Raw genomic sequence first — 26,801 nt, 5'->3', positions numbered from 1 at the left:
AGCAGGGGCTGTCCAGCAAGGTTCCAGCACAGCTGATGAGGACGGAGGTGGGGGTAGGGGGTGGGGGGGCGGTAAACGTCCAGGACGTGAGTGACAGAGCCAGGGTTTCCAAGGACAAGGCAGTGGCTAGGCCAAGCCCGAGACAGACGGCGCTCTGGCCGACACAGAGAAGACACGGTCCTCATGGGGCTGTCCTTCGGGAATCTGGGGTGGCAGCTACTCCGGTCACATACAGGCCAGCAACGAAGGGACAGGCAGCTGGAAGTGCTGGACAAAACTCCCGGCGCGGGGACGGGGAGGGGAGGCCCACCTGACTTTGCCTTCGTACTGCCCGTAGAACAGGTGCTGCCGGCCCGTCCACTCCGCCATCACGAACTCCAGTGCTGGCTTCCCGGTCGGCCCGGGGAGGCTGCAGAGAAACTCCAGCAGGGGCTCCAGCTGGGTGTGCACCAGGTGGGCGAAGACCATGATCAGGGACTGGGGGGCCAGAGGACACGAGCTCAGGCCAGAGACACCAGGGGGCGGCCGGCCGCGAGAAGCCGAGACACGGGCCCTCCATGTCAAGGGTTCTGGCCGCACGCGACTGCACTCGACTGTTCCGCAAGAGCCGTCGGCGAGGGGACAGGGGCTCGAGGCGGTGCGCCGACTCCCGTCCCCTCCCGCTGCCCCGCCCCGCCCCGCCCTACCTGCATGACACTCAGCGTCTCGGCCTGCTGCATCTTGCTGAGGATGGCGCGCAGGATCTGGTCCAGATTCTCCCCCAGCTCCCGCCCGGCCTTGGAGATGAGCGTGGAGACGAGGCGGCCCACGAAGGCCGCGGTGAACTCGGAGGTGCGGGGGTCCAGCAGCTGGCTCACCACGCGCATCACGTACCACAGCCCGCCGTGGCCCTGGTCGTCGTGCCACTGGGCCACTTGCTCCAGCGCCACGGACACGTAGGCCCGCAGGCACTCGCCGCCGTTCTGGGGAGACGTGGCAGGCTGAGGTCAGCGACCGTGGCTGTGCACTGGGAGGCCACCTAGCTGCGGGGCAGACGCGCCCCCGCCCCCCAAGGCTACACCGAGCGCACAGCTATTCACTGAGACGGCCCCGCACCTGCCACGCTCCCGCCCCACCTGCCCAGCCGTCTGAAAACTGCCTGTCTGATCACAGGGGGCGAGGGCCGAGCAATCAGCGCTCACCATAAAGACCCACCTCTGACATCGGAAAACATGTCTGAGGGGCAATAAGGGGGGGGGGAGGCGGGTTGTGGAACGAGTATATGCAGAAACTGCCAAAAGCCCATCGCTTTGCTGACTAACAGAAAAAACGCCCAGAAAGGCCCTTATCACAGCCCAGGCCGGGATGTCGGCAACCTCTCCCACAGCGGCGACACCCAAGTGTCAGGGTGCCCGCCTCTCTCCGATGCACTGAGTGACTGGCGCTTGCGGCCGGAGCCCGTCCGGTGCTCTGTGCGCACGTGGGTGTGAGGCTCCTCTCTCAGCGCCCAGAAACCCGTGCTGGAGAGCTGTCCCCCTCTCGTCACCTGGGCCGGTACCTGCATGGTGGCGTTGTCGTCTGTGTGCAGGGTGCACTGGGCCACGGCGGGGAAGGCCTGGCAGATGAGCAGCTGGGAGAGGGGTGGCTGCGTGCTCCGCACCACTGTCGTCAGGATGTCGATGGCGGTCTGAGGACAGGAGGGGGAGGTCAGGATGGCCTCGGGTGGGGCGGGGTGCCCACACCCTGGTCCCCACCGTGGGGGCACACGCAGCAACCCAGAGAACGCTCGCTAACGGAAGGCGACTTTCTGAAAGAAAAGGAGGAACGAGAAGGCGGACTGTGCTCTCCGCCTCCTCGCTTGACTGGCGGGGGGTGGGCGGCGCATGTACGGGGACTGGACAGCCAGGCGACACGCTCCGTGGCATGGAGCACGGGGGGTGCTCTGCCCAACTCACTGAGGCGCCTGGGAGACGAGCCCACGTTCTTAAAGCCGCAAGAGCCACCCACTGCCCTGTGGGGCGGGCCTGAACCCCGAGCGCTGGCGGCAAGTGCGGGCGCACAGCAGAGCGGGGTGCTGGTCCCGCCGACGGCACTCACCGCACACAGCCCGGCGGGCAGCTTGTCTGCTGGCGCCTGCATGATGCTGACGAGAGTCGGGATCAGCCTCATCTGCATCGGACCCTGGCAGGCTTCGATCTGGGACAGCTCCTTGAAGATGTCCTGAGCCAGCGAGGCGACAACAGGATCTGAAGTGGACGAGGCAACACGGGACCCGCCGGTTGGTCTGCAGGCCCCCCTGCTGGCCCCATGGCGCCTGTGTGGCGGCCCCGGCCCAACCTGACAGCTTCTGCCTGGATTACATGTCCCGAGCCCGGGACCCGGAGGACCACGTGAATAACTCAAGGAGCCACCGGAGAGGTGCCAAGTCCCCAAGAGGCACGGTGTGTATGGTGTCACCGAATCAGGGACGAGTCAGCGAGAGCTGCTCCTAAGCCCCAGCCTGGCTCCTTCCTGGGGCGAGTCTTGAACGTCTCTGCCCTGGGAGGCCTGGACGACCACGAAACCAAGGGCTCACGGGAAGGTCCCGCTGCTGCTGGTGAAGAGACAGGCGTTTCAGGCAGCACCTCCACACCGGCTCCCCCCAGGCTCTCGTGTGTGGAGGGGTCCCGGCCATCTCCCGGGGCGGTCACAACAGACGAAAGGCACACCCAAAGCTACTGTCCAGGACAGCAGGGAAGACCCCCAGAAAGCAGGGCTTGTGACCAGGTGGGACGCAGCCTGAGCCACGTGACCTGTGCAGGAGTGGCGTCCTTTGGGCCAGCACGGAAAACGCGCGCCCCGCACGCTGGGGCACGTGCTGCAAGACCGCCACCATGCTGCTTGTGACAAAAACTGGGAAAGGAAACTGGCACAGCATCTCAGGGACCGTTAGGTGACGGCTGCAGAGAATGTGATGTATCGAGCACGACATGGGGACCGCTCCAGGACACGCTTAGAGAGAGTAAGTCCAATCAAGTGCTCGGCACAGCCGAGCCCGGGACACACTCTGAGCTCCGACACTGGAGCGCCACCTTTAGAAACAGCCTCCACCTCCCTTCTGATCATCAAGAATTAACGAGGCGCTGCCTGCAGCAACGTGGGGCAGGAAGAGCCGGCAAGGAGAGGGGAGCCTGGGATTCCAGCACCCAGCGACAAGCGCCCCTAGAGACACATCTTCCCTATACGTAGCTCTACGCACTTCCTTCTAGAACAAAACGGACACCCAGGATCCTGCTCCGCACGCCTCAGAGAGGTCTACTCGTCGCTCGCACCGAGCGCTTGCTCCCTCAGCGCTGTGCGCGCCTCTCTGAAGTCTGATTTTTAAGAAGCTGCACGCTGTCCCACCTCATGGACATAATTCATGTTATTTCCACGCCCCAGACCACGAAGGCGCAGGGAACACCCTCGCTCGGGGCCCTCTGTGCGCCCCTCATCAGTGGCCTCTTTGCTCAGGAAGCTTTTGAGCCAGTGCCTCATGTCCCCCTTTGTTGTCAGTTCTGAACTCCCCGGTCCCTGCTCTCATCTGCAGTGAGACGGACAGTGACAGGCGCTCGCCGCTAGCCTGCTGCACCTACAGCCCGCGCCACCCCGCCGACTGACAGCCACTCTTTGCTCATCATGCCGAAGGTCATCGGCCCCGAGGTCGCATGCCCTGGGCTGTGCGGCGCCCGCCCCGGCGGCGTACCGTTGCTGTACTTGAGGAACACGGCGATGGTGAAGGGGCAGACTTTGCTCTCCACGCTTGCCGTGAACGCCGGGTCCACCGTGCAGACGGTGCACAGCGTCTCCATCACCAGGCTGAGGACCTCGGAGCTGAACTGTGCCGCCAGGTGGATCAGGCCATCCAGGATGCCGGGGAGGAAGGGCTGGAGGACGTGGGTGCTCTCCGAGGCTTTCAGCTGGTCACAGTAGCTGGGGAGACAGACAAGGGACAGTGACTCCCGGGGGCCCCGGACTGCTGGGCTCCAGTCAGTGGCACACGACACCATTTATGCACGTAGCTTCATGAAGCTACTGCTAGCATGGTTTTTACATCTTTCTACGGCAAATTTCATAAATAGCTGCACGACCGTTTCTATGTTCTCAAATCTATTTCTGTGTTAGTCTATTTCCTTTAGAACCCCTTTCATCCCTCTCCCACATCTGTTTCCAAAGACGTCTTGGGCACATCATCACAGCCCAGCTACGAAAAGTTAGACACTTTACGATTCCTCAGGCTGCCGCTTTAGTCACCATCCTGAGTCTGACAGAGATTCTTGTTATTTTCTAACTATGACGTTTTACTGTCTTTTCCGACGTAACCATTATTTAGTAGGAAACTATTTTTTAACTTCATTATAAAATTTTTCTACGTTTTGAGTTTTTTTTGCATCCTAAAATGAGATCAATTTGTATAAACGGTCTCTGTACACATGTAGTATTCGTAGGGTTTAAAGTTTTTATACGTAGCTCTACCTTGTCCCATCTTATTCAGTCAATAAATACTTTCTGGATACTACTTACCGTGTCCTGTGGATATAATTACTAAAAATATACTATGTCTTTACTTCTATCTTCAGAATGACAATAAAAGTCAATAAAAACATTGTTCTGGATGCTAAAAAACCTAGGACAGAAACAAGGCTCGAGAAATGTTAAAAAAAATTTCTCGGTGTCACAGAACCCCGTGTTTGTGTCAGCCGCTGGGTTCAACGGTCCCCAGTGGAGAATGAAACCATGGCCTTTGACCCCAGGCTGCCTGCCAACTCCATGCCCCAGGCTGGAGCACCCTGCTCCCCCTCAGTCCACTCGCCTCACACGCCTCAGCGCTGGCCAGTCCCTGACCCTGGGCCCCCCGCCTCCTCCCCACACGTCTCCATCCTAAGAGCCAGTGTCCCTCCGCCCTCCCGATGAACTTGAAACTGCCAGAGACCGCACTGGGACCCCAGCGTGCCATGCCAAGGGAGGCCGGTGTACCTCACACTTTTTTATAAACTGCTCCAAACACCTAATTTCTTCTTTAGCCCACGAGAAAGTCTTCACGGAAAACTGACGCCCTGAGAAGAGGCCACGCATTCACCTGGGGCTCCGTGTACCAGCTGGCACGCTTGACCTCCTCCTGAGCACCTGCAGGTCTTCGCCACTGGCCCCTGCCCCCGTCCCATGCTTTCAGAGGCCCCGCCTCCAGCTCAGAGTCCCCCTTCTGCTCGGGCCTGCTGGGGGCGGCCCCCGCTGCAGCTTTGCGTCTCCCGTGCTATTCTTCGGCTTCCTCTTCGTGACTTCTGTGTCTTAGGCGAACTTCTCCTTCCCCTGGTGCAGTTTTCCTGACTTCACGGGAGCGTCTTGCTGTGTTCCCTTGGGGCTCACTGAGTGCCCATGAACAGCCCTTCTCAGTTCTGAATCGGGGGACTCGGTCACAGATTCCGGGTCTCGGGGGCCGGTCGCGGAAAGCCTTCCTGTGTGGTGTCACGCTTCCTTGCACTGCTGTCTCACATCCGCGGTGGCATCGCCTCCTCCAGCCTTTACTGACCGCCCTTCAGTGTCCAGTCTTGGAGTCTGTGCTCCAAGAGTGTGCCGGAACTTCTCCGGGGACCGCTGGACTCCCACTAAGGCGCTCTCGTCCACGGTGTCCGTCTCACCTCTCCTCGGGGGCTCTCGGACCACAGCTGACGGGCTAGAGGCAGTTCACGGGCCACCGAGAGTCCCCGGGGACCGAGGTCAGGCTTCCGATTACCCAACACGCAGGCAGGCGAGACCTCCCTGGGTCCCTTGGTCTACGGCACTGGTGACAGAACCCAAGCCACATGGGGCCACAGTCAAGTCCTCAGCGCACGGCGCTGTCAGGGGACAGCATGTCCAAGCGGCCTTCCTGTCCCTGGACGGCACTGGGCCCCACAGCACTCCTCCTCCCTGGTCTCGGCTTCCAAGAGGGCGTGTGTGCCCGTGGGCCAACGCCGAACTGCTGCTGGGAGAGGGGCGTGTCGCGGGGTCTCACCCAGCCCCTTGCCGACGCTGCGGCCCCTCGTCGCTTTCCAGACACGGCAGAGCCCGGCAGCGCGGCCTCTGCTCCAAAAGGGGAGCCGCCGGGGCAGCGGAAGGCGGGCTTTGTTTTCAGGGCTTTAGATCGTTTTTAGGGTTCTGCTGAGACTCTTACGTGTGGACTTAAAAATGATGCCCCTGACCTGGGTGGGAATGTAAACCAGTGGCTAGCTGAGCCACCAGCACGCTAGCTGTGACAGGTGACAACAGAAAAAAATGGCCGTGTCTCCAGGTCACTGTGTCAGTTCCGGTTTCCAGTACAGGGGCGATCGAACTGCAGAGGGACCTGGGCCCTCCTCCTGCTGTTGCCACCACTGCTGTGAGCCCCGTGTAAGCACACACCTCTCAGGGGGGTGGCCGGGCGGCCGCAGCGCCAGTGACTCACAGGGAATGAGCAGCCGGGGAAGGGGACGCGCCTGGGCGCGCAGAAGCCACGCTCCTGGTGTGGCCTACCTCCCGGCCCTCCCCACACGCGTCGTGCAGGAGCCTGTCACCAGGAAGTGCCGAGCCGCACGATCCCCGGGTGGCGGCCGTCTGGGCGCCCACCCGGAGCTGTCTTCCCTGGAAGCGGCTCCCGGCCCCCGCTGGCGTACTCACCCCCAGATGGCTCTCACAGCAGAGATGCGCACTGACGGGGGCTGCGTCTCGTGAAGACCACTGACTGTTGCCTGGAGGAACTGCTGGACCAATTCGGGGGACATAGCGACAGTGAACCGACTGGCCGCCCACAGTGCCCGACCCAAGAGGAAAGGAGACACTGGGAGGGAGAGAGAGCAGTTAGGGCTTGGACGGCGCGAGTCCCTGCTACCTGCCCTGCCTCCTTCCCGCCTCCACCGCACGGCGACTAGATGCCGGCAACACGCACGACGCGGGTGACAGAGACGAGAGCGAGCGTGCGGCCACGGCCACGGCCCCGGTTCCGGTTCCACTCTTCACTATCTGCACAGTGGATCTCGAATGTTCTTAGGCCCCAAAGACCGCCCGCCCGTTCTCACCCAGCTCTCCCCATCCCTCACCCGCACAGCTCATTAGTCCTCAAAATGCCAGCTCTGCCACTCTCAGAGCACCCTGGACACTACAGACCACAGGGCGGCCATCCATTCAATGCGCAACTCCCAGCCTGCCCCGCAGAGGGCGCCCCCAGCACCACGAGCCTTCGATCTCCCTTCCCGGCTCAACTCGGGACTAAGCCTGGCAACGCGGCCCTCAGCACCCCGTCTCCCTGCGCTGCCCGCCCGATCATCCCCGCTGACGGAGCCCTAACGCCCTCTGTGCGCTGGGACCTGACGCCTTCGGCTCTCATGGGATACACGTTTTATCTGCCCTTCTGGCCACCTGGGAAGGAAGACCGTCCCGCCCGCTGGACGCTGCTCGAGGGCAGGGCCTCGACTGGCTCAGCCTGTCACAGGCTGAACACGGCTACTTGCACAATAACGCCTGGTTGATGGGACTTACTGAACGGAAGCTAACAAACCGAGCCTGTCTGGTAACTAACGCTAATTCAGACAGCGCGCAGTGGCAGTTCGCGCGTGGCCAGGGGCTCCTGGGAGGCCCAGAGCGACGTGTTCACAGTGGTCCCAGGACAGGCCTGTCCTCTCTCCTTCTCTCTCGCACATGCCGTGGAGTTTTCCAGAGGCGACACCCTGGCTCGGACGGCCCATGGAATGAAGGTTTGCGTTTCTCGTATTTTAAAAACGTCTCCGTTTTACTTTCTAATGTGTTAAACACTGACACATAAGATCCACGGGAAAATCTTTCTGCCTCCGTCGATGCTTTTTAAAAGTAGAAAGGACCCCTGAGACCAAAAGGTTTAAAAACGGCTGAAGTAGAAAAGCTCTTCGCTACAGGCGGGATGACAAATTCTCGCTAGTAAGCCCTCTCCCGGTCTTAACGCTAAATACTCTCAAATCTCCATGAGTTGTTGAAAGTCTTCGCTACGGAAATTCTACGAAAAAATACACTGACGGGCTTGAGAAGCTGCAACACTCTCGTTCAACTCGGAAGTGCAGAGAGCCCGCCGCGCGCGCGGCCACGGGCACGGAGGCGTCAGGCGTGGTCTGCACGCTCCGACCTCCCCTCACGCGCAGTGACCGGAAGCAGGGCACGGTGAGCGGGGAACGAGGGCGCTCTGTGGGCCGAGGCCCGGCCGCTCACCCGTCCAGCCCTGGGATTCGGAGGACGGGGGTGGTGGCGAGACACCCTACGGCCCCTGACCGACTGGCCAGCGTGGAACATTTTCCAGCGGCCTGCGCTATGCAAAGGGCTGCCCGTGAAGCAGACACAAGGGGACGGACGAGGAGGGAGCAAACGACACCCAGTCCCACGACGCGAGTGCAGAGACGGCGTGTCGGGGCGGGCCGGCTGCCGGGAGGAGACGCGGCGCGGGTGGCCGCCACGGAGCCCGACCCGGCGACAGGAGGGCATGCGCGGTCCCAGCGGCGCCTGCAGCACTGGAGGGTCCAGCCTCTCGGCAGAGGCCACGTGGTCACGGGAACGGCACATTTTAATTACTGGAGCCTGGCCAAGAACACAGTTTGAAAAGATGACAGGAAACCGACGGGGAGAGGGAGCGGGGCGGAGGCTGCCCGTATCCCGGGCTTGGTAAGGAGAGCGGGACCCAGGCCAGACCCTCGCGGCACAGCACGCAGACCCACGTTCCGCTCCGACGCCCGGCTCAGCACGACCCCGAGTGCCGACCCGGCAGGATGGGCCACGGACGAGGCGACATCGCCTCTCAGCTGGCGAGGCTCAAGCCTAGCGTTCTGGTCGTTTCACGGGGTCAGGTGGGTCCGAGTTCTAGGACGGAAAGAACTTCCCCCGACGGACACGCACGTAGCTGGCTCACCTGTCTCAGCGCACAACTGAGCGGACGGCAGGTCTGCGGGCGCCCAGACTGCGGGTGCCGCACGGAGACCTACCTGAGAGGCTGAGGTCTGCGAGGACGACGCGCGTCAGGAAGCCGTGCATGTCGAAGTGCACCCTGCCACTCTTCACACTGTCCGTGACGACGGACTTCGCCGAGCCGAGCGCGAGCATGCACGCCTCGTGCACCTTCCACCTGCGACAGGGGCACCGGGGTCGGTGAAGCGCACTGAGGAAGGCACCAGGGGAGGGTCTCCGGCACGATGCCACCCAGGGGCCCTGACAAGAGCACTTGCCTCCTAATTAAAAAGAAAGCGACAGCCCTTCCTTCCGGAGCTTTTTAAAAGGGTAAAATAAACGTATCTCAACCGGTGGTTTCGGGGTTGAGAAGAACCGTTAGGACAGAGGGCTCGGAGCGAGGCTTTGCTCGCTTGGGCCCGAGGCCCCGCCACGTCCCTCCACGGAGCCCGGCGCTGCTCGCTCTCACCAGTGCTCGGCGCCACTGTCCTTGGTCTGCTCAGCCTCCTGCAGATGCCGAGTGGCCGCGGCGGCCAGGGCCGCTGCACTCTCATTCTGGAAGTCAGTGGCCACGGCCTGGGGGGGTGGGGTGAGGGGGTGCGCTCATAAATCCATCTGTGCAAATCAAACCCATCTGAGTTGCCAAATGCAAATTTGATTGCAAACTGAATGCTCCAAACTCTTCCACATACACATGCTAAGCTTCGATGAGGTGTGTGAAAACACGAGCCCTGTTAGCTGACAGTCTCTGATGACATCAGAGCCACACCTGTGTCTCTGCTGTGTGCAGGTGCCAAACAACCAACGACGCACATAGATCCCTTTGGCCAGAGTCTAAGGGAGCGACTTGGGCCCAGCTTCGGCTGATGACAGGCCAGAGAGCATTCCCTGGGAGCCGGGCGGAGAACAGAGGCCCATCTGCCCAACAGGACTCAGCGTGACCTCGCCTAGATGCCCCAGCACGCGTCACGGAGCCAGCAGCATTCACCAGCGACAAGAACTACCCTCCCACCCCACAAAACTGCAGCCTCAAGATCACCCCAGCCCTTGCCAGAGCCGAGGAGCATGGGAGCAGGGGCCTGGGTGCCGCCCCCCAGCAACCCGACGTTTGCCAAGCTCTGCTTCGTGCCGCACTCCCAAGGAGCGGACGCAACGGGAACGGCCCTATTGCCGCCACCCGGTGAATCGGGCACTCGTCCGCGGCACAACTCTCGCCCGAATGTTTACTTGTAAACCAGAGCCAGCAGCGTGGCTCTAGGACCCGACTCTTGGATTCTGTTTGAGACGCTCCCGTCACCCCCAAACGCCTAGGGCACGGGTGCCGCCGACCCTGCTGGGCTTGGGTCGGGTGTCCAGGAGGAGGGGGCAGCTGGGGCAGTGACGGTCCGTGGCTGAGGCGGGAGACGCCCTTACCAGCAGTAGGTCCTGTGCTGCGATCCTGACAGTGTACGAGAAAGTGTCATCGTCCTCGTCCTCCACGAACTGCTGGGGGTTGGCCGTCCACACTTTAATCTGAAAGGCCATGAAGTCGGGGCCTGAGCCACGGACCCAGCTCGCACGCCCCTCCGCACACGCGCACATACGGGGAGACCTCAACCCCCGTCTGCATCTCGAACAGAGTCCGGAGTCCAGCCCCCAGCCTCTCCTCTCTGACGAGAAGCAAGCCCTTCGTCGAGGCCAGCAGCACGGGTCACTGACCACTAGCGGACACCACTTTTACTGTGGGTCAGCTGTCATTCTTGACAGCGATTTTCTGAATATGTTGGGTCTGGTGGGACACTGGACGTGAGTGAGGTCAACGTTCACACTCGTCACACGAGAGAGGTGTATCTCACATGTCAAATGCTCTTTTCTGGTCCAACAGCCCACTGACCCGGCCAGTGACCGGATCTCTACACTTCACGATCTACAGAGAAGGAACAGGTTTTCTAGCTGTAAAAGCCTTCAGTGGGCGGCCCTGTGCAGGCCAAGGCCAGAGCGCTCCGGAAGCCTGGTTACCTAAGGCAGGAGCCGACGACACCCCAAGCCCAGCACGTCACAGGAACTTGCTCTTCCAGTGCCAATTTTCAGAAAGAAACCTGCGTGCGACCGAGGGCTCGCTGTCGGGTGCCTTCCCCAGACGCCTTTACCTGCTCCTCAGTGATCTGCATGTACAGGATGACGTAGTAAACCAGCTCCGGCAAGGCTTTCTTCACGGTGCTTTTGAATTTACTATTTTCTAGAAGAGCGTGGACGAACTCGAAAATGCTGAAGACGAGATTTTCAAAGCCCAGGACCTCACCTGCAGGCGACACGCAGACGTCAACGACGGGAAAACAGAAGGACACATGTGCCAGGAATGGCCCACGTTACCCTCTGAATTCATGAGCCATTAAAGCACTTGCTGTTATTCCCGAGAGAAAGGAAAAGGGGGCTGACGAGTCCAAGGAAGGAGCTTTGAAGATGCTAAACACTCTGGGTTTTCAAGTAAAAATTCAGAAACACAACGCACTTTCCAGCATGTCTGCGTTGGACGTGAAATACTTAAAAATACTAAAGCGGAAAGGAAAGCACCGCCTTCTGGGGGTCCCAAGTCAAAAGAGACAGGACGCCGGAGCAGGCGGGTCAGACAGCCTGCGAGGTGCCCCGTCAGCTCAGAGGCGGCGTGATGCCGAGACTCACACCGACGACCCGTCCCCACACCCACGGCTCTGAAAGGACAGTCCACCAGGACGGTGACTCCGGGAGCGAGCCTCGAGGTGGCTGCATGTCCGGTCCCCGGCTCCCGTCTCCTTCCCAGAGCCCCTTCTGCACTAGGTGGTACCTCCGCTAAGATCGCGAGCGCCACATACCGTCAGAATCCACGGGATCTTCTACTTCCTCCGTGTAATTTACTTCCGTCCTCACGTAAGTATGACGAAGAGTAAAGAAATCGAACTTGGAGTCTGTTTGACAAACAGTCTACGAGGGAGGGAGAAACTAACGGGAAAAGCAGACGCTGCGAGAGCCTCGTCTGAGGGCGGGACCCCGAGCTCCGGGAAAGGATATAAGGCCGCGCTGTCGGTCAGCGTGTTCCAGACGATGGGCAGGATCTGCTGCATGGAGGACACCATGTGCTTCGGGAAGTTCTTCACCAGGGCCGTCACCGCCTGAGGACGCAAAGACAAGGCCAGGGGTTGCATGGGATGTGGGCGGAGCGGCAGCGGCTCTGGAGCAGCCCTGGTCCCGGGCGCTGGCGGCGGCGAGCGCTCACCTTCAGGACTTCCATCTTGAAGCCGCTGTCGGAGGTGGGGCCGTCAGGCACCTGCAGGGCCTGAACGAAGGCTTCCGTGAACTGCTGCACCACGGGGAAGATCAGCGCTTTGGCGGCGCCCTGGCGACAGAAATCGCGCCCGTTAGCGGTAATGAGATGCGCGCACAGCGCACAGCGCCCAGCGCCCAGCGCCCCTGCGGACTGCAGCCCCAGCCACTGGAGGGCCCCGCCACGGCCTCCCCACACCGCACCCCGCACCCCACACAGGGCGGCTGCCTCTCAGCTCGCTCCACTTCCCATGGCGGGCATGGCGAGCGGTGACATTCGGGGGTGACGGCGTGGGAAGGACGCAGGGAAGTGAGGGGCTAGAGGAAGAAGGCCGGGTCCCACGCAGGGACAGTCTGCTCCAGGCGCCCGTGCACCCGCCCCCAGTGAGTGGGATTCTGGCCCGGCTGCCCCGCGGCGGGAGGCGCCCATTCCGCGCCCAAGCGCAGAGCCCGTCACCTTCTCCAGCTCCTCCATGTTGCAGATCATGTGGGCACAGGCAGTGAAGATCTCCACGGCACGGGAGCGGGTCCGGATGCCGTACACCTGGGGGACAGAGCAGCGTGAGAGGGCGCACGTCCGGGTCCGTGTCCGTGTCCGTGAGCACAGAGAAGCCGACTCCTCGGCCCCGCCACGGAGAGATGGGAGTGCACCTCTCACATCCAGGGGGCCGGCTCCCCAACTCAGAGAACACTGGCAGAGCATTGGGCTCGCTGGAGCGAGCTGGGCACCCGCGACTTCGGAGGGCCAGCCTGACGACGAACACCGGGCCGGACGCCGTGTCACACACCTGGTCAGGGCACATCTTTTGAAAGGCGGACCCGCGGCTGGGGCGGAGAGGCGCGGGGAGGGGAAGCCTGACCCGCCGGCACGCGCCCCGTGCACGTGTCGCTGGTCCCACACCCGTCACTCAGGTGCGCGCGCTGTTTGGTGCGGGCCCCTGGGCGGTGCAGTGACGGACAGGCTCCCGATACTCAGCTGAGGGGGGAGCAGGTCAGGTGCGATGACTGGCTGAGAGGCCGGCGGGGGCGTAAGGGCACCAGGTACCAGGGGCACAGCGGGCCGGGAGGTAGCAACGTGTGACAAAGAGTGTCTCTCAGTCACTCAGCAGAAGCGAACGGGCTGAGGCGAGTGCAGACTCAGGTCTCCGTCGGTAAACACGACACCTCCCCCTGGGGACAGCCCTGTCAGCCGTGACCCTGGGGCGGAGACCCGTACCTCGGCCATAGTGAAGATCTTATACATCTCTGGGAGAATGACGGGAGCGACGAGTGGCATCTGGGTGTCTGTTACTTCTCGAGTGAATTCTGCAAAGGAAAAAACAGCACTGTAAAAACACATTGCTTTGCAAAAACAGTAAGTATGAAAGTTTTGAACTTCGGGGTGGTGGCCCCGACAGAGAGCGTACAGGTGAGGACACTGGCCCGGAGCCGTGTCTCGGGGGGGAAAGTAGCGAGAGCTACTGATTATTTGTTAGAAGGGGGAAGAGAACAAGGAAATAAAGGGAAACACATGCGATGAAGAAAACCTTTAGCACAACAGGAAGTACAAATGTCAAATTACAATATACACCTGGAAACTACAGTTTATTAACCAACGTTACCCCAATAAACTTGAAAGAAAGAAAGAAAGAAAGAGAGAGAGAGAGAGAGAGAGAGAGAGAGAGAGAGAGAAAGAAAGAAAGAAAGAAAGAAAGAAAGAAAAGAAAGAAAGAAAAAAAAGAAAGGAAGAAAGAAGTTTTCTATAGGCAAAGAAAATCTGTGACAAGTAGGTAAGAACTTGTGCGGCCACCTTAGGAAAATTCCACATTAACCTCGTTTGTGACCAGGTGTCAACATCCTGGGGCGTGTCGCCTTTGGTGCTATTTTTGATTCTGTCCCCTGCCAAGCTGCTCTGACGCACATACAGATTGATCTGGGGGCTGCTCTTCCGATGACTGACGGCCACTGACCCAGAGGTGCCACGGAAAGGGGTGGAGTCTGCTAACTTTGCCCCTGCTTTTCCCGGCTCTTCTACGTCATCGCTACAGAAATAGAGCCGCCAACAGGGACATTCCTCAGGACACAGAGCTAGAGATGCAGGTGGGCTCGTTCAAGGCTAATACACCCACTCTCCCGGGCAGCATCAACCGCCGCAAGGCAGAAGAAAACCGATACTCGAGGCTGAGTCTTCCTTGCCAGGTGGGGTTTCCTCCTGAAGAAGAAATCCTAGGCTTTGAACAGAAATCGAGTGTTTTATTTTATTTAGAAATTCAAGGAAATTAGTCTAAACAAACGCGATGGATGGCAGTTAATGAACACAGGTTCGATGGAAACGTAGCTTAGTTAACTCCACGACTAAGGTGCTGAGCCACATTTTTTCTCTCCGATGGTCATGCCTGGCACTGTCACTGCACTAACGCTGGCCACACTTAAGTCTCGAGTCAGTTTCCTGAGGTCACTCGGCAAGTGAGAAGCACTTGGGACACTAGCAACGTCTCAATCCCCAAACTTCACGAGACTGAAAAGAGCTGCCGTTCACGAGTCACACGCTTCCACCCTTAGCTGCCACGTCGGCATTTTCGTCACGCCATCAGCCCCAGGCAGTTCTCGTCCGGACACGTTTACTGCAAAGCTCTGTGAGGGGAGACGGGCACACCGCCGAAAACCCCGCAGCGTCCGCTGTTCTGTCCACACGTCAACGTCCTGCTTTCTCCACCCACGTCTGGGTGCTGCGGTCAGAGGACAGTCTGTCCTATCCGGGGAGGGAGGGGGCAGCGCCACCCATGCCTGCTGACTCCATTACAGAAGGACCCCCGCCCCCGCCTCACCAAGAGCAGGCACTTCAGCTTCTGCACTGTGATCAATGTTCAACCACCGTTTTTAACACAGAAGCGAAACTCTGGGTTAGAGGACCGGACGGGAACGGGCTCCCTTTCCTTGGCAGAAACGCACCTGCTGACTGACGCGCTGGGGCCAGGAGGATGTAAGTAAACCCGAGAAGGCCAAGTCCACGGAGAGGGGAACGCGAAGTCGCCCAGACTAGGAGTCGCACAGAGGAGCGAGGGAGATAAGCAGGGACGGGAAAACCCGAGCAGGGAGCGTCCTCGTCTTTCTGGCGACCCTGCTCTACACCTGAGCACTTGTCACAGGTCACCAGTAAGAACACAATGGGCCGCTCAGAGAGGCAGCCGGAGCACAGGAAGGGGGGTTAGGAACGGAAGGAGAGAAGGGATGATGTTGGATATGGAATCAGTATTAACAGCCGTCGACATCATGTGGACTAATGAAATTGGACACAGATGCCAAATTCAGGAAACTGAGATTCAAAAACAAGTAGCAGGGGCGTTCACGACCAGGAAGCCAGCAGCGCACAGAGCAGGTGGGACTGTCACACGCCTGCATGGACAGAGCGGAAATACGATGTCTAAAAGACCAACAGATGACCAATTTCTGGGTAAGGGTCCCTGAAAGCAAGGCAGAGCAGTGACCTCATCTAGGGAACAGGGGACAGGGACAGGGCAGCACTTGCCAAGACCACGAAACCCGGGCCGCAGGAAGACGGGCTCTGTGAGGGAACGACACGCCAGCCCTCAGGCTTGCGAGAGCGCCTCCGAACCTTCCTGGACCAAAAGTTCGCGTACTGCTACCGACTTCTCAGAGCAGAGAGAGAAAAGCCACCGAGGACCACAGAGCCCCACGGAGGCTGGCACAGGTCAGCTTTCACAGCCACACGGCTCCTGTCCTCTCTCTCACGTGTCTCTAAAAATCCTACGGGATTACTCCTAACTCGGACTGACTAGAAAAACAACGTGTAATAACGCTGACAATCACATGGCTAAAACTTACGGAGTGCCTGCCACACCGGGACTGCGCCAAGTGCGTGACGCAGATTAGCTCACTTGAACGGCGAAAACGCCTGTGGAGCGGATGCCGCTGTCACCTTAACTCAGGCTCGAGAAGCCGGACCGGAAACTGACACCTGAGTGTTGCTCTACCCTTCAGCGGGAGGCCGGGGAGCAGCAGAGGCACCGAGCCTCCCGAACTCCCTGGAGAGGGCCAGTGGGTTAAGGAGACGGAAGAATGGACACTGGCGGGGGTGGACAATTCCGGTCCGGCTCCAGAGCCATGCCACTGCACAGCGCGCGCCTCGTGAGCATGCTTGTCACCTGGGCTCCAAGCACCAACGTGGGGAGGCTTCCGATACCTGTGAGCACGCGCATGGCTCCGTGGACGGCGCGGAGGTCCCCGCTCACCAGCATCCCCATGAGCAGGCTGAAGAGCTGGGGCCAGGCTTCGGGCCAGTCCCAGTGGGCGATGGCTGACACCGCATAGGCCACGCTGGAGCGCACCTTGCTCACCGACTCCCTCAAGCCGCTGGGCAGCAGCTCCCGGATGACGCCCTTGGCCTGTGGAGAAAGGTCACCTGCCATCAGACCGGGTGCACCAGGGACGCGTGACCTGCAGCAGAGTCCCGCCCAGCTTACACATTAGGAAGACAACGTGCACGAGATACCGGAGGTCTATCAAAAACGCGACGTAGAAACTTGACAAATAATTCACTCGGAGGTCACCTGTGATGCCTAGACGTACGCTGTCCATTCACGCGGCCACCAGCTGCACATGGCCGTTTAGATCTAGAGTTAAGTACGTGAAAAGTCCAGCCCCTTGGTGCAGCAGCCTCGCCTCACGTGCTCAGCCCCAGCGTGCGGCCAGTGGCTGCTGCATGCCACGGCACAGGCACGGACAGTCCCAACGGAGAGCCTTGCTCTACGCCTTTGCCGCAAAATCTGCTGGGTCCCGGAATGGCTGCCTGGCACCGAACTAAAGAGAAACATTCTCTTATCTGAGCCTCAAACAACTCTTTGGAAGTTGGAATTTTCATTCTAATTTTAGATATGCAGGAAATTGAAGCTTAGAAGGCAGAAGGCTTTTCCAGGATGTCACAGCTCGTAATGGGCAGCACTGGGTGTGTCGCGGGCCAGCCCGTGGCCCGGCACTCGGGCCCTCTTCCCTGCAGTGACAGTCACTCTCCTTTCCTGCGCGTCTCTCGGCTGCACCACACTGTCTAAGAATGTGGGCGGTCGCCTCAACCCAAGTCGGCCCCTCGCACCCACAGGCGTGGGTCATGCGCCATCCTCACCCTCTCTGTGGTTTCGGGGGGCCTGAACCTCTCTGACTGGGCACACCAGTGAGTCTCCACGTACTGCTTCAGAATGACCGAGGCCAGCTGTGAGGGAGACAAGCAGAGCGCACGATGAGGAAAGACACTTTGCACACGAAAACCACACACGCGGCCCACACCATACGTTCCTCTGAAGTGCACCTGAATCTGGTACCAAATCCTGGGTTATTTATAAATTGACCTTATTCTTTCCCATAAGGAAGTTCCGGTAACAAGTAAAGGGAAATTACTTGTAAATCGGACCAATCGGCCTGGACGTACCTGTCGAATTGCCAGTGCCCCCTGGGGATCCACGGTCAGCTCTGCCAGGTGGACGCCGAATTCTGGAAGAGAAAATTTCACTGTGGGCCCCGAGCACCCAGGAAAGCCACAGCGCTTCACTGAGCTCTGACCCTGACGCCAGCAAGAAGGATTCAGAAAGGGGCTCGATCCAGCTTCCGGAAGCACCGATGATGCTGAGGTTGGTTCCTCCAAGTGGGACACACAGGCTGGCCTGCAGGGCGAGGCTGTGCCCAACGAACCAAGTACTGGCACCGGCTCATTTTCTCCGATCACTGCAGAGCACCTTCCAGCCACCTCCCCTCCCTCCCCGAGCCAGTGGGTGCGGCATCTAACTGAAAACCGGTCCACCTAACTCCAGAGAGATGGAGAGGTGAGATTTCAGGAGTTGCTCAGATACACATACCAGGTAAGAGAGGAGTGAAGGCTAAGAAAACTGGCTTTAGGCAGAGAAGGAAGATGATGTGTGAAGACACAGGCAGAGCACCACCTGCACACCGAGGAGCACCTCGGGCTGCCAGGAGCTGAATGCGCTCCCCTTCCCAGCCCACAGAAGGAACCGACCCTGCCCAAAGCGCGATCTTGGATTTCTAGCCTCCAGAATCACGGGACAATAAATTTCTGTCATTTAAACACACAAACAAACAGACAAACAAAAAACCCAAAATTGGCTTTAACAGGCTTAATCCTAAAAATACAAGGGTTGTAAGTGAACAGCTCCCAATAAGCAACTTAAGCGGTAATTCTGAAGTGCATGCTGGGAGTTAAAACGACTCTCATTCCCAAATTAACATTTAGATCCTTCAATGCGATCCCTGTCAAAATCCCAATGACGTTTTTCGCAGAAATAGAAAAATCCACCCTAAAACTCATATAGAATCTCAAGGGACCTCGATCAGCCACAACAGTCTGGAAAAAGAAGACCGAAATGGGGCACTGTCACTTCCTGCTGCCGAAATTCCATGTCTGCGGTAACCACAGTGGGGCACAGACGGGCATCCGGGCCAACAGAGCAGAGCAGAGCCCCGAAGTAAACCCTCGCACGCGTGGTCGGTGACTTCTGACACGGGTGTCAAGACCGCTCAATGTGGAAAGGACAGTTTTTTCAACAAATGGCGCAGGGAACGCTGGACGTCCACGTGCACCGCGATGAGGTTTGGAGCCTTACCCAGTACCGTGCACAAAAATGAACTCAAATGGATCGAGAACCTAAAGGTAAGAACTAAAACAATAAGACTCTTAGAGGAAAACACAGGACAAGAGCTTCATGACAGAGATTTGGCAATGATTTCCTGATATGACACCAAAAGCACAGAAAACAATAGGAAAAACAGACACATTAGACTTCCGAAAATTTAAGAAATTCTGAATATTGAAAAGCACTATCAACAGAGAACGAGGCCACCTACAGGATGGGAAAATATTTGCAAGTCATATATCTGATAAGGGATTAATATTCAGAACGTACAGCAAACTCCTGAAATCCAATGACAACAACAAAATAACCCAATTCAAAAATGGACAACGGCCTCGAACAGACATTTCTCCAAAGGAGATATATAAGTGGCCAATGAGCACACGAAAGGATGTTCAGCTTCAGTAATCGTCAGGAAAATGAAAACCAAAACTATGAGACACCGACCCACGCTCACCGGGATGCCTACTACCAACATCAGACGCGAGCTGCGAGGGTGTGGAGAACGGGGGCCTGGGCCCGTGGGTGGGAAAGCAAGACGGTGCAGCCCAGCGGTTCCGCCAAATGTTAAAACTGCAAGTACCATGTGACCAGCAAGCCCGCTTCTGGGCACTTCCCCACGGCAAACGCAAACACCAACTCAAAAAGATATACGCACCCCTATGCTCGCTGCAGCACTATTCATGATAGCCAAGATATGGAAACACCTAAGTGTCCCCCGACAGATGAATGGATGAAGAAAAGGTTGTGTATATACAATGGAATACTATGCGGTCATGAAAAAGAACGCAATCCTTCCAGGGGCAACGCCACGGATGGACCCAGAGAGCATTATGCTGAGTGAACTAAGCCAGACACAGAAAGACAAGTACTGTATGATTCCCGCAATGTGGAAGCCAAAAGCAAAACCAGAAAAACAAACTCACATACGGAGAGACTCGGTTACTAGTTGCCAGAGGTGGCAAGTGGGTGAAAGGGGTCAAGGGAGTCAAAAGGCACAAACTCCAGGTATGAAAGAAGTCGGCCCTGGGGACTCAGCGCGCAGCGAGCAGCAGGTCGGCCGCGGCTAATGCATCGGAAGTGCCAAGAGAGCCGGTCTTCAAAGTTCTCATCGCCAGAAAAATGAAAATTCTGCTCTTATTTTTTTCCGAATCCAATCCCGGACCCCACACTGTGTTTGGTCGTCACAGCTGAGATTCCTTCAGTGGTGACAGTCCCTCAGTCCTTCCTTTTACGTCTGTGCGACCACGAGGGTGAGCAATGAGTCGCTGCAGCGTGCCGAGCTGCCAGCGGCTTCGGGTGCTGTGTTCTGAGCACATTCAAGGGAGGCCGGGCTAAGCCCAGCTTTGATGTTGGGCAGACTGGGTGTATTAAATGCATTTTCAACCTATGATATTCTCAACTTTGGACAGGTTTACCAGGACAGAACCCCATCATGAGTCCTGGTGCCCCTTTTTACCAGTTAACACTATATCCTGGAGATGATTCTAAATTAGTTCACGGAGACGACTCCTTTTTTACCGCTACGTTATACACCATTGTATCGATGCACGAATTTTATTCAACCACTCGCCTATGTGTGGGCAGTTCGATTGTTTCCAGGATTCTGCTTTATGAGCGATGTTGCAGTACATACTATCTGTGACACACATGCTTATATTGTTGAAGGTACAGCTTCAGCTTAGATCCCTGCCCAGGCGATGCTGTTAGCTGCGGCCGAACTCCCCTCCAGGGCCGAAGCGCGTGCACCCCGCTGGCAGTGCTGAGTGCCGTGCACCCCGCTGGCAGTGTCACCAGCAGTGTGTTCTTACGCTTCAAGTGTTTTCCAGTCTGACAGATCAGAAATGGAATATGTTGTTTTCGTTGGTATTTCTCTAATTATGAGTACTTAAAATTTTTTTCGTAAGTTCAAGTGCCGTTCTAACGCGTTTCCTATGGGAAGGGCTGAATTGTATGTCCGTGTCTCCCTCCGCTTTTCTTTTGGGCTTTTGTTCCTTTGTTCCTCAATGCTTAAGAATTCTTTATATACTAAGTGTATCATCCTTTTGTCTGGTATACGCTATGACAAATTGTTCCCAGTTTGTCAGCTGTCTTTTGACTTTTTCCGTTTTTTGTCATGCAAATTAAATGTTTTTCACGTAGTCAAATTTATCAGCCTTTTCTTTTACTTCCTCTGGATTCTGAGTCATAGTTAGCAACCCTTTCCTCATGCCAAGGTTAAAAAAAAAATCACCCATATTTTCTTCTACTGGAATTGGTATGGTTTTGTTTTTTAAATATTTAGATTCTTAATCCATTTGGCACTTATTTTTTTGGTACGATGTAAGATACTGATCTAATTGCGAATGGCTATCCAGCTGTCCCAGCACTCTTTTTAAAAAGTCCACCTTGACCCCAGTGATTTGAGAGCCACCTTTATCGAGATGACAGTTTCCACAGGGACCTGTTTCTACTTCCGAACTTTCTACTGTACACAGTGCTGCTCGTCTGTTCGCGCGCCAGAGACACGCTTTCGTTTCGATTGTACAGGCTTCACGTGATGCTTTGATGCCTGGGAGAAACAGTCCCTCACGCCTTGAGTGTTTCTACAGCGATTCTTCCACGCTTGTTTTCCCGTGAACTCTAGAATCAACCTGTCTAGCTCGTCTGTGATGCTGAGTGACCTAACAGGTACTTATGCATTTCCCGTTAGTTTTATTACTAAGTGTTTAATCTTTCAGGTTGCTACTGTAAATGTATTTTTAAAATGCCACCGTCGCGTCTCTGGCCTGTTATGTCTGTGTAATGAGAACCATTGATTTTTGTATTTTACTTTCGCGTCCTGACACTTCACTGCAACTTAGTTTCTCGGCTCGTTCTTACCACGCCCTCGCTTTAAGCTGCAGTTTCCGGGGCAACTGATGGCACCTGTCATTCCACTCAGGAAGATCCTTGTGAGACCACGACGGAAGCATTTCTAAGGCATTTTTCTAAGTGAAAAAACTACAGTAAACACCTGAAATCTGCAGCATTACCTCTGAAGATACTGAAATCCATTCTAATTCTTAGGTTGAGTTCGGCCAGGTCAGACCCTGGTAAGTCTATGAAACCCACTTGTAGCAGCAGCAGCAGTGGGTGTCTACAACCCAGAGACGGGAGTCAGCTTTCGGAGCTGATAAACACAGGTGAGTCAGATATAATTTGGGAACATCTCTCGGGCACCAACGTTCGCGTTGGATGCAAAGGCACTGGTGTGTGAAATCCGACTAGAGGAGGGAGGAGAAAGCGTGCCCGCGAGGGAGTGCACGCCGCCTTCGAGCTGAGATTCGTACTGTGATCGCGGATGCTGCCCTTCCGGCCCCAGGCCAGCTTAGAATGTCACTGTTCCCCCAGGCTTCGCCTCCCTAGACACAGTCCACCAATGCTGGTGTGCCTTACGTGACATCTCCTGAACGATCTAAGGCGCAGTCCCAAATTACCTGGGTCACACGGTCTGTCTCTCGGGGCACGGCTTCCGTGACTGTTGGATGGAGCAGTGTGATAGGGGTTTCAGAGTTCCTGGCAAGGGCACGGCTTTCAGATCGTCACTACAGGGACGAAGTACAATGAGATCGAGGGGCCAAACCTGCCACCGTGCAGAGTGGACGTGACACAGGAGGACATGAGACTTTCTGAGAAGGGCCGGACGCTTGAGACCATGAAGCTTCAACAGCTGGACAATGACCTTCCCAGGGAGGGCGCACCGGACGCAGCGACGCACGGAAGGGAAAAGCAGGCACGACCGGCTGTCAGGCCACAGGCCACGCCGGCGCCAGCCAGACTCCGCCCCAGGGCCGGCCACAGAGAGGGTCCCTCCTCGCCTGCAGAACCCCCAGCCCACGTGTGGGGAGAACAGCTCAGTGCCTGGAGGTGTGCTCTGGCGAGTCCACACGGCGGGGGCTCTTCACGCCTGTCTAGTGACCATCACAGATCACACCCAGCCCCCGTCACCGCCTTGCTCTGCATGTCACTGAGACCGTAAGGAGTGGCGAGACCGTCAGGTGAAGGTCACATGGGCCCACCGGGTCCACCAGGGAATGTGCACCTACAGTGAGATTTTCTCTGAAAGTTTATTTTCTCCACGTAGGAGAGAAGCAGCTTGAAAATTTGAGTAACATGATTCTTTGCTCAAACGTCTTAATGGGAAAAAAACTTCAAAGAGTATCATCGCCATTAACTAAAGACAAATTTAAAAAACAGAGGAGATGAACGAAATAGATTTTCTTCTCTATGGGTTCCCAGAGTTTAAAAAACAGTGACTGCACCGTCGACTCTAGTTTGGACCCTCTCACCCCACCGGGCAAAAAGTATCTACTTAAAACATGGCTTAGAAGAAAGACCCAAAGGAGACCATGGAAGATAAAGAATACGTAACACCAGCTTGCGGTCCCACGGTTCCGCCGAGGACAGGAGCCTCGGCAGCGCCTAGCCAGCCAGAGCTGCCAGCAGGAAGGACCGCGCGGGAGCTGTCCAGGGTTCTGGGCAGAGGTCTGGAGAAGCCCCTTCCCCCGGGGCTCGAAGAACACCTCAAACCCACGGCCGAGAGGAGAGAAAAGCCACCACCTCCTGCTCTGCGCAGTGGCCGCCACACACCCAGGACCACGTCTGGGCCCTCGGGGGCTCCCTCCTCCCTTCGCAGGGGGCGATGCTTACGCCGTTCTGCAGGTCGGCCAAGTGCCCAGGAGAACGGGAGAGCAAACGTCCAGCCAGGTCAACCGATGGTGGGGGAAGGGAAAACACACGCGCGCTTTCCGCGATACATCAGCTAGGAGCGGACGGAAATCACGAGCCAGGCCGAACGATGGGGAGAAAGTCTTCGTTCCGACGGACGCGAGGACACAGCTCAAGGAAGATGAAGGCCCAGGCCTCAGTCCAGCCCCGCGGGGAGAGGTGGGACCCACTGGACAGAGAACCGAGGCTTGGGAATAAAAGGCGCTTGTTCCTCCACCAGGGTCATGCTGCTGTGCTCAGGGCAAAGTGGAGCGGGAAGGAGGAGGAGAAAGCCTCATCGGACGATGGAACCCAGGAAAGCATCGGCACGCCAGGGAGCCGAGGTCGTGGAAGTCACGGCTTCCTAGGTCAGACGAGGCTGCGGGAGTGGAGCGCAGAGCGCCAGCCTTCGACGCGCCAGCCGGGGCGGCCGCAGCCCTCCCAGTCGTCTCAGACGGTGCTTACAAAACGCTGACAACGACCCTGCCTGTTCAATAAGACGCATGAGAAAAATGCTGCGACATCCAAACGCCTTTCACTTCGCTGTCGAGGTAGAACATTCCTGCGAACCCCGCTGACCAAACTCAAACTCTCAGCCCCGAAAGGACGCAGGGATCCCCTACTGTCGGGCAATGCGCCTCTGAGCTTGGTGGCAGCGCTGTCGCAAGGAGGCTCTGCGCCGTCTCTAACGAGCCCTGCTGGTAGCCTTCGGCTGCTCAGAAATGTTTGCTGGGTCCCCTCAGGTCCCACGTGACGAGAGAAAAGGGCACACACAGGGACTCGGGACAGGCATCCCAGGACACCAGCCTGGGGAAACGACCCGCCTGAGTCAGGGGACTCTCTCACACCCTGGGCACACCCCGGCTCCGAGAAGAGGCTCCCATTCTGTGAGACATGGTCACGAATCACATGCAACTTATTTCTTGAAAACCATCAGCCGGCAGACGAAGAGACCAGGGTGTGCTCCGGGCTCCGGCAATCTCGACTTCCTAAGACGATCACTTCTTAAATCTCCCCTACCCCGGAATCTGGTCGGCGCACGTGAACCTTTCTTGCCCGTCTGCTTAACAGGGGGTTGGCAGCTGACCTGTGCGTGAGAGTTTCTTCCACCTAATCTGCAAGACTAAGGGGTCATCACCGGGCAGCCAAGGAAGGTGGCACATCTGTGTGTGAAAGGGAGCAGACCTGCTCCTCTTCAGGACCAGCTGGTACCAGTCTCCCACGTGGGGCAATAGTAAATAGCTCACGAGCACTGATTATCTGACGGGACAGAGGAACTAGAAACAACTGGATATGGCCGTCACCTGACCTTGAGCCCAGGGAACCAAAAAAGAATCAGTGGATTCCCGGAACACAAATAACGATAACCGCCAACTTCCAGATTTGTCGTTAACCGCAGGTTTTAGGATCTTCAAGTTCCGAGGACCAGAAAGCAAGATTTTTCTACTAAAATAAAACGAAAATGTGAAGGCCGCCAAGGGAGAACCTTATTTGTTCATTCATGCATCCTGCAAGCGTCCTAAAGGCAGGAGCGCCATCCTGCCGGGCCACGGGTCACATGTCGGCTGAGTGCCGGCTGGGAAGCCAGGCGCTTGACTTCCACGTGAAGGAGGGCAGCGGCCGGTGAAGAGGCTGCCCATGAGCAAACGTGCGAGGTTCACACGGGACACAAGGCCAGCGCACTCTGGACCCAGAGGCCACACGTAACTTGTTAAAGGCCACCAGAAGAGGCAAGAGAGAGGCAAGGTGCTGTGACCGAGCAGTGGGTCACCATCCTCCATCCAAAAATCGGTTACTGAAAGAAGTGAAGTTCTGTAGTTTTTAAATAAACATAAGGAATCAGACTAAAAGCACAAAGAACCTCCAAAGGGTCCACAGCCGTGCGTTCAACCAGAGACTCGACTCAACGCTGCACAGCACGTCCTAAAACCCGAGTCCCAAATCCTTTCTGTGTGCCTCACAGCACGTGGGCGTGTGTGTTCCCATCTACTCCCATCAGGGGCCTAGTTCAAATGCAAGATTCTGCACTTCTGTTTAAGCTTTGATTTCAAGACCCCAAAAGATGAAGAAAGCGAGAGACCAGAACTTTCAAAGGCTTTCAGAAGTTCATCACTGACTTTCCTGGATGAGGCACTGGCCAGAATCGAAGGGGTCAGAGGCCAAGTGGGGCTGTTGCTGGGCAGTTTAAACACGAGCAAGGGGTGCCTTTCGCGGGAAGGTGCCAGGCCCGCGTCTAGGGCCAGGAACACGAGCTCACCCAGGGAAGGCATTCGCCCCTCAACGGCATCCGAGCAGTGCCTTTAACGTGATGAGGTGCCTTAGCTTTGTCACTCTCCCCTTTCAGACCCAAGGGAGGCAGAGCCATCAATGCGAACAAGGAGCATCCGCCCCCCAGGAGGCTGTGACAGCTCTTGGAGACCAGCCTCCGCTGGGCCCTCACAGCTCTCTGCTACTGAGAGGCTGGTCCCCTCGTAGGCCCCGCCGCCTACAGAACCTCCGCAGCCAGGCCTCCAAAGTGGTCCTCCACCCGCTGGACCCCAACTCTCCACGGGAAGTCCACTCCAAAAGATCTCTCATGCGGCGAGAGCGGAAAATTAAACTTAAGGGAGAGATGTCTTAAATTCTTTCCAACAAAAATCCTAAGACCAGGAGAGCCAACTCAAGGCTCTGAGTGACTGGTCAGACCATGGACAACTGCCCGTGTCTCAGAAGGTCTGCAAGAGGTGGTGGGACGGTCCTGTGAGCTGGGGGATCCTGAGGACGTGGGGCGCTCCCCGCGACGCCCCGACAGACCAGGTCTACTTTGTTCCAAAGGACCAAGAGGGCTGTCCTTCCTCCGGTTTCGGATAAACTGCTCTTTGCAGGCGCCACGCGGGCCGGTGAAAGGCCCAGCCGGCAGGAAATGGACAGGCAACCTCCAGCCACCAGCTCGCTTCTCGCTCCATCACCGCAGGCATGTACCAGGGAGATGGGGACAAAGCGTGCAAGACAAAGGGCGGCCGTCCGCGCACGGAAGCGCACGCGGCGGCGTCTGCCGAGGGCGGCCGGGCCGGGGACGAGCGGGGACGAGCGGGACGCCGGCCGGGAGGGTGGGGCGCGCACGTGCGCCTAACCGGGTTTCTGGGGACCGTGGAGGCGCCGCTGCGCCGTGCGGCGCCTCCCCCGGCCCCGCCCGCACCGCACCGCGGCTCCGGGCGCCGCGGGCCGGCGAGGACGGCGAGGGCGTCGGGACGCCGGCTCCTC

The 26,801-nt window shown here is 57.6% G+C and overlaps 1 protein-coding gene across 1 annotated transcript in view; it reads right to left on the bottom strand.

Moving 5' to 3' along the window:
* IPO9 (importin 9) overlaps positions 1-26,801 on the bottom strand; it is a 34,427-nt gene that overhangs the window by 7,283 nt on the left and 343 nt on the right. The window contains exons 2-19 of the mRNA XM_039883568.1: positions 17,618-17,679; positions 17,315-17,401; positions 16,379-16,580; positions 13,412-13,500; positions 12,653-12,739; positions 12,149-12,268; positions 11,944-12,044; positions 11,748-11,806; positions 11,046-11,197; positions 10,330-10,428; positions 9,386-9,492; positions 8,955-9,094; positions 6,634-6,793; positions 3,704-3,930; positions 2,077-2,225; positions 1,538-1,666; positions 687-962; positions 311-477 (exon numbers count right to left, since the gene is read on the bottom strand). Of these exons, the coding sequence (XP_039739502.1) occupies positions 311-477; positions 687-962; positions 1,538-1,666; positions 2,077-2,225; positions 3,704-3,930; positions 6,634-6,793; positions 8,955-9,094; positions 9,386-9,492; positions 10,330-10,428; positions 11,046-11,197; positions 11,748-11,806; positions 11,944-12,044; positions 12,149-12,268; positions 12,653-12,739; positions 13,412-13,500; positions 16,379-16,580; positions 17,315-17,401; positions 17,618-17,679 (2,413 nt within the window). The remainder of the gene's footprint in view (positions 1-310; positions 478-686; positions 963-1,537; positions 1,667-2,076; positions 2,226-3,703; positions 3,931-6,633; positions 6,794-8,954; positions 9,095-9,385; positions 9,493-10,329; positions 10,429-11,045; positions 11,198-11,747; positions 11,807-11,943; positions 12,045-12,148; positions 12,269-12,652; positions 12,740-13,411; positions 13,501-16,378; positions 16,581-17,314; positions 17,402-17,617; positions 17,680-26,801) is intronic.

The sequence above is a fragment of the Pteropus medius genome, unplaced genomic scaffold (genome assembly GCF_902729225.1).
Source record: "Pteropus medius unplaced genomic scaffold, Ma_sr-lr_union100, whole genome shotgun sequence".
NCBI classification, from domain to species: domain Eukaryota; kingdom Metazoa; phylum Chordata; class Mammalia; order Chiroptera; family Pteropodidae; genus Pteropus; species Pteropus medius.
This window is presented reverse-complemented; position numbering and strand designations above follow the sequence as displayed.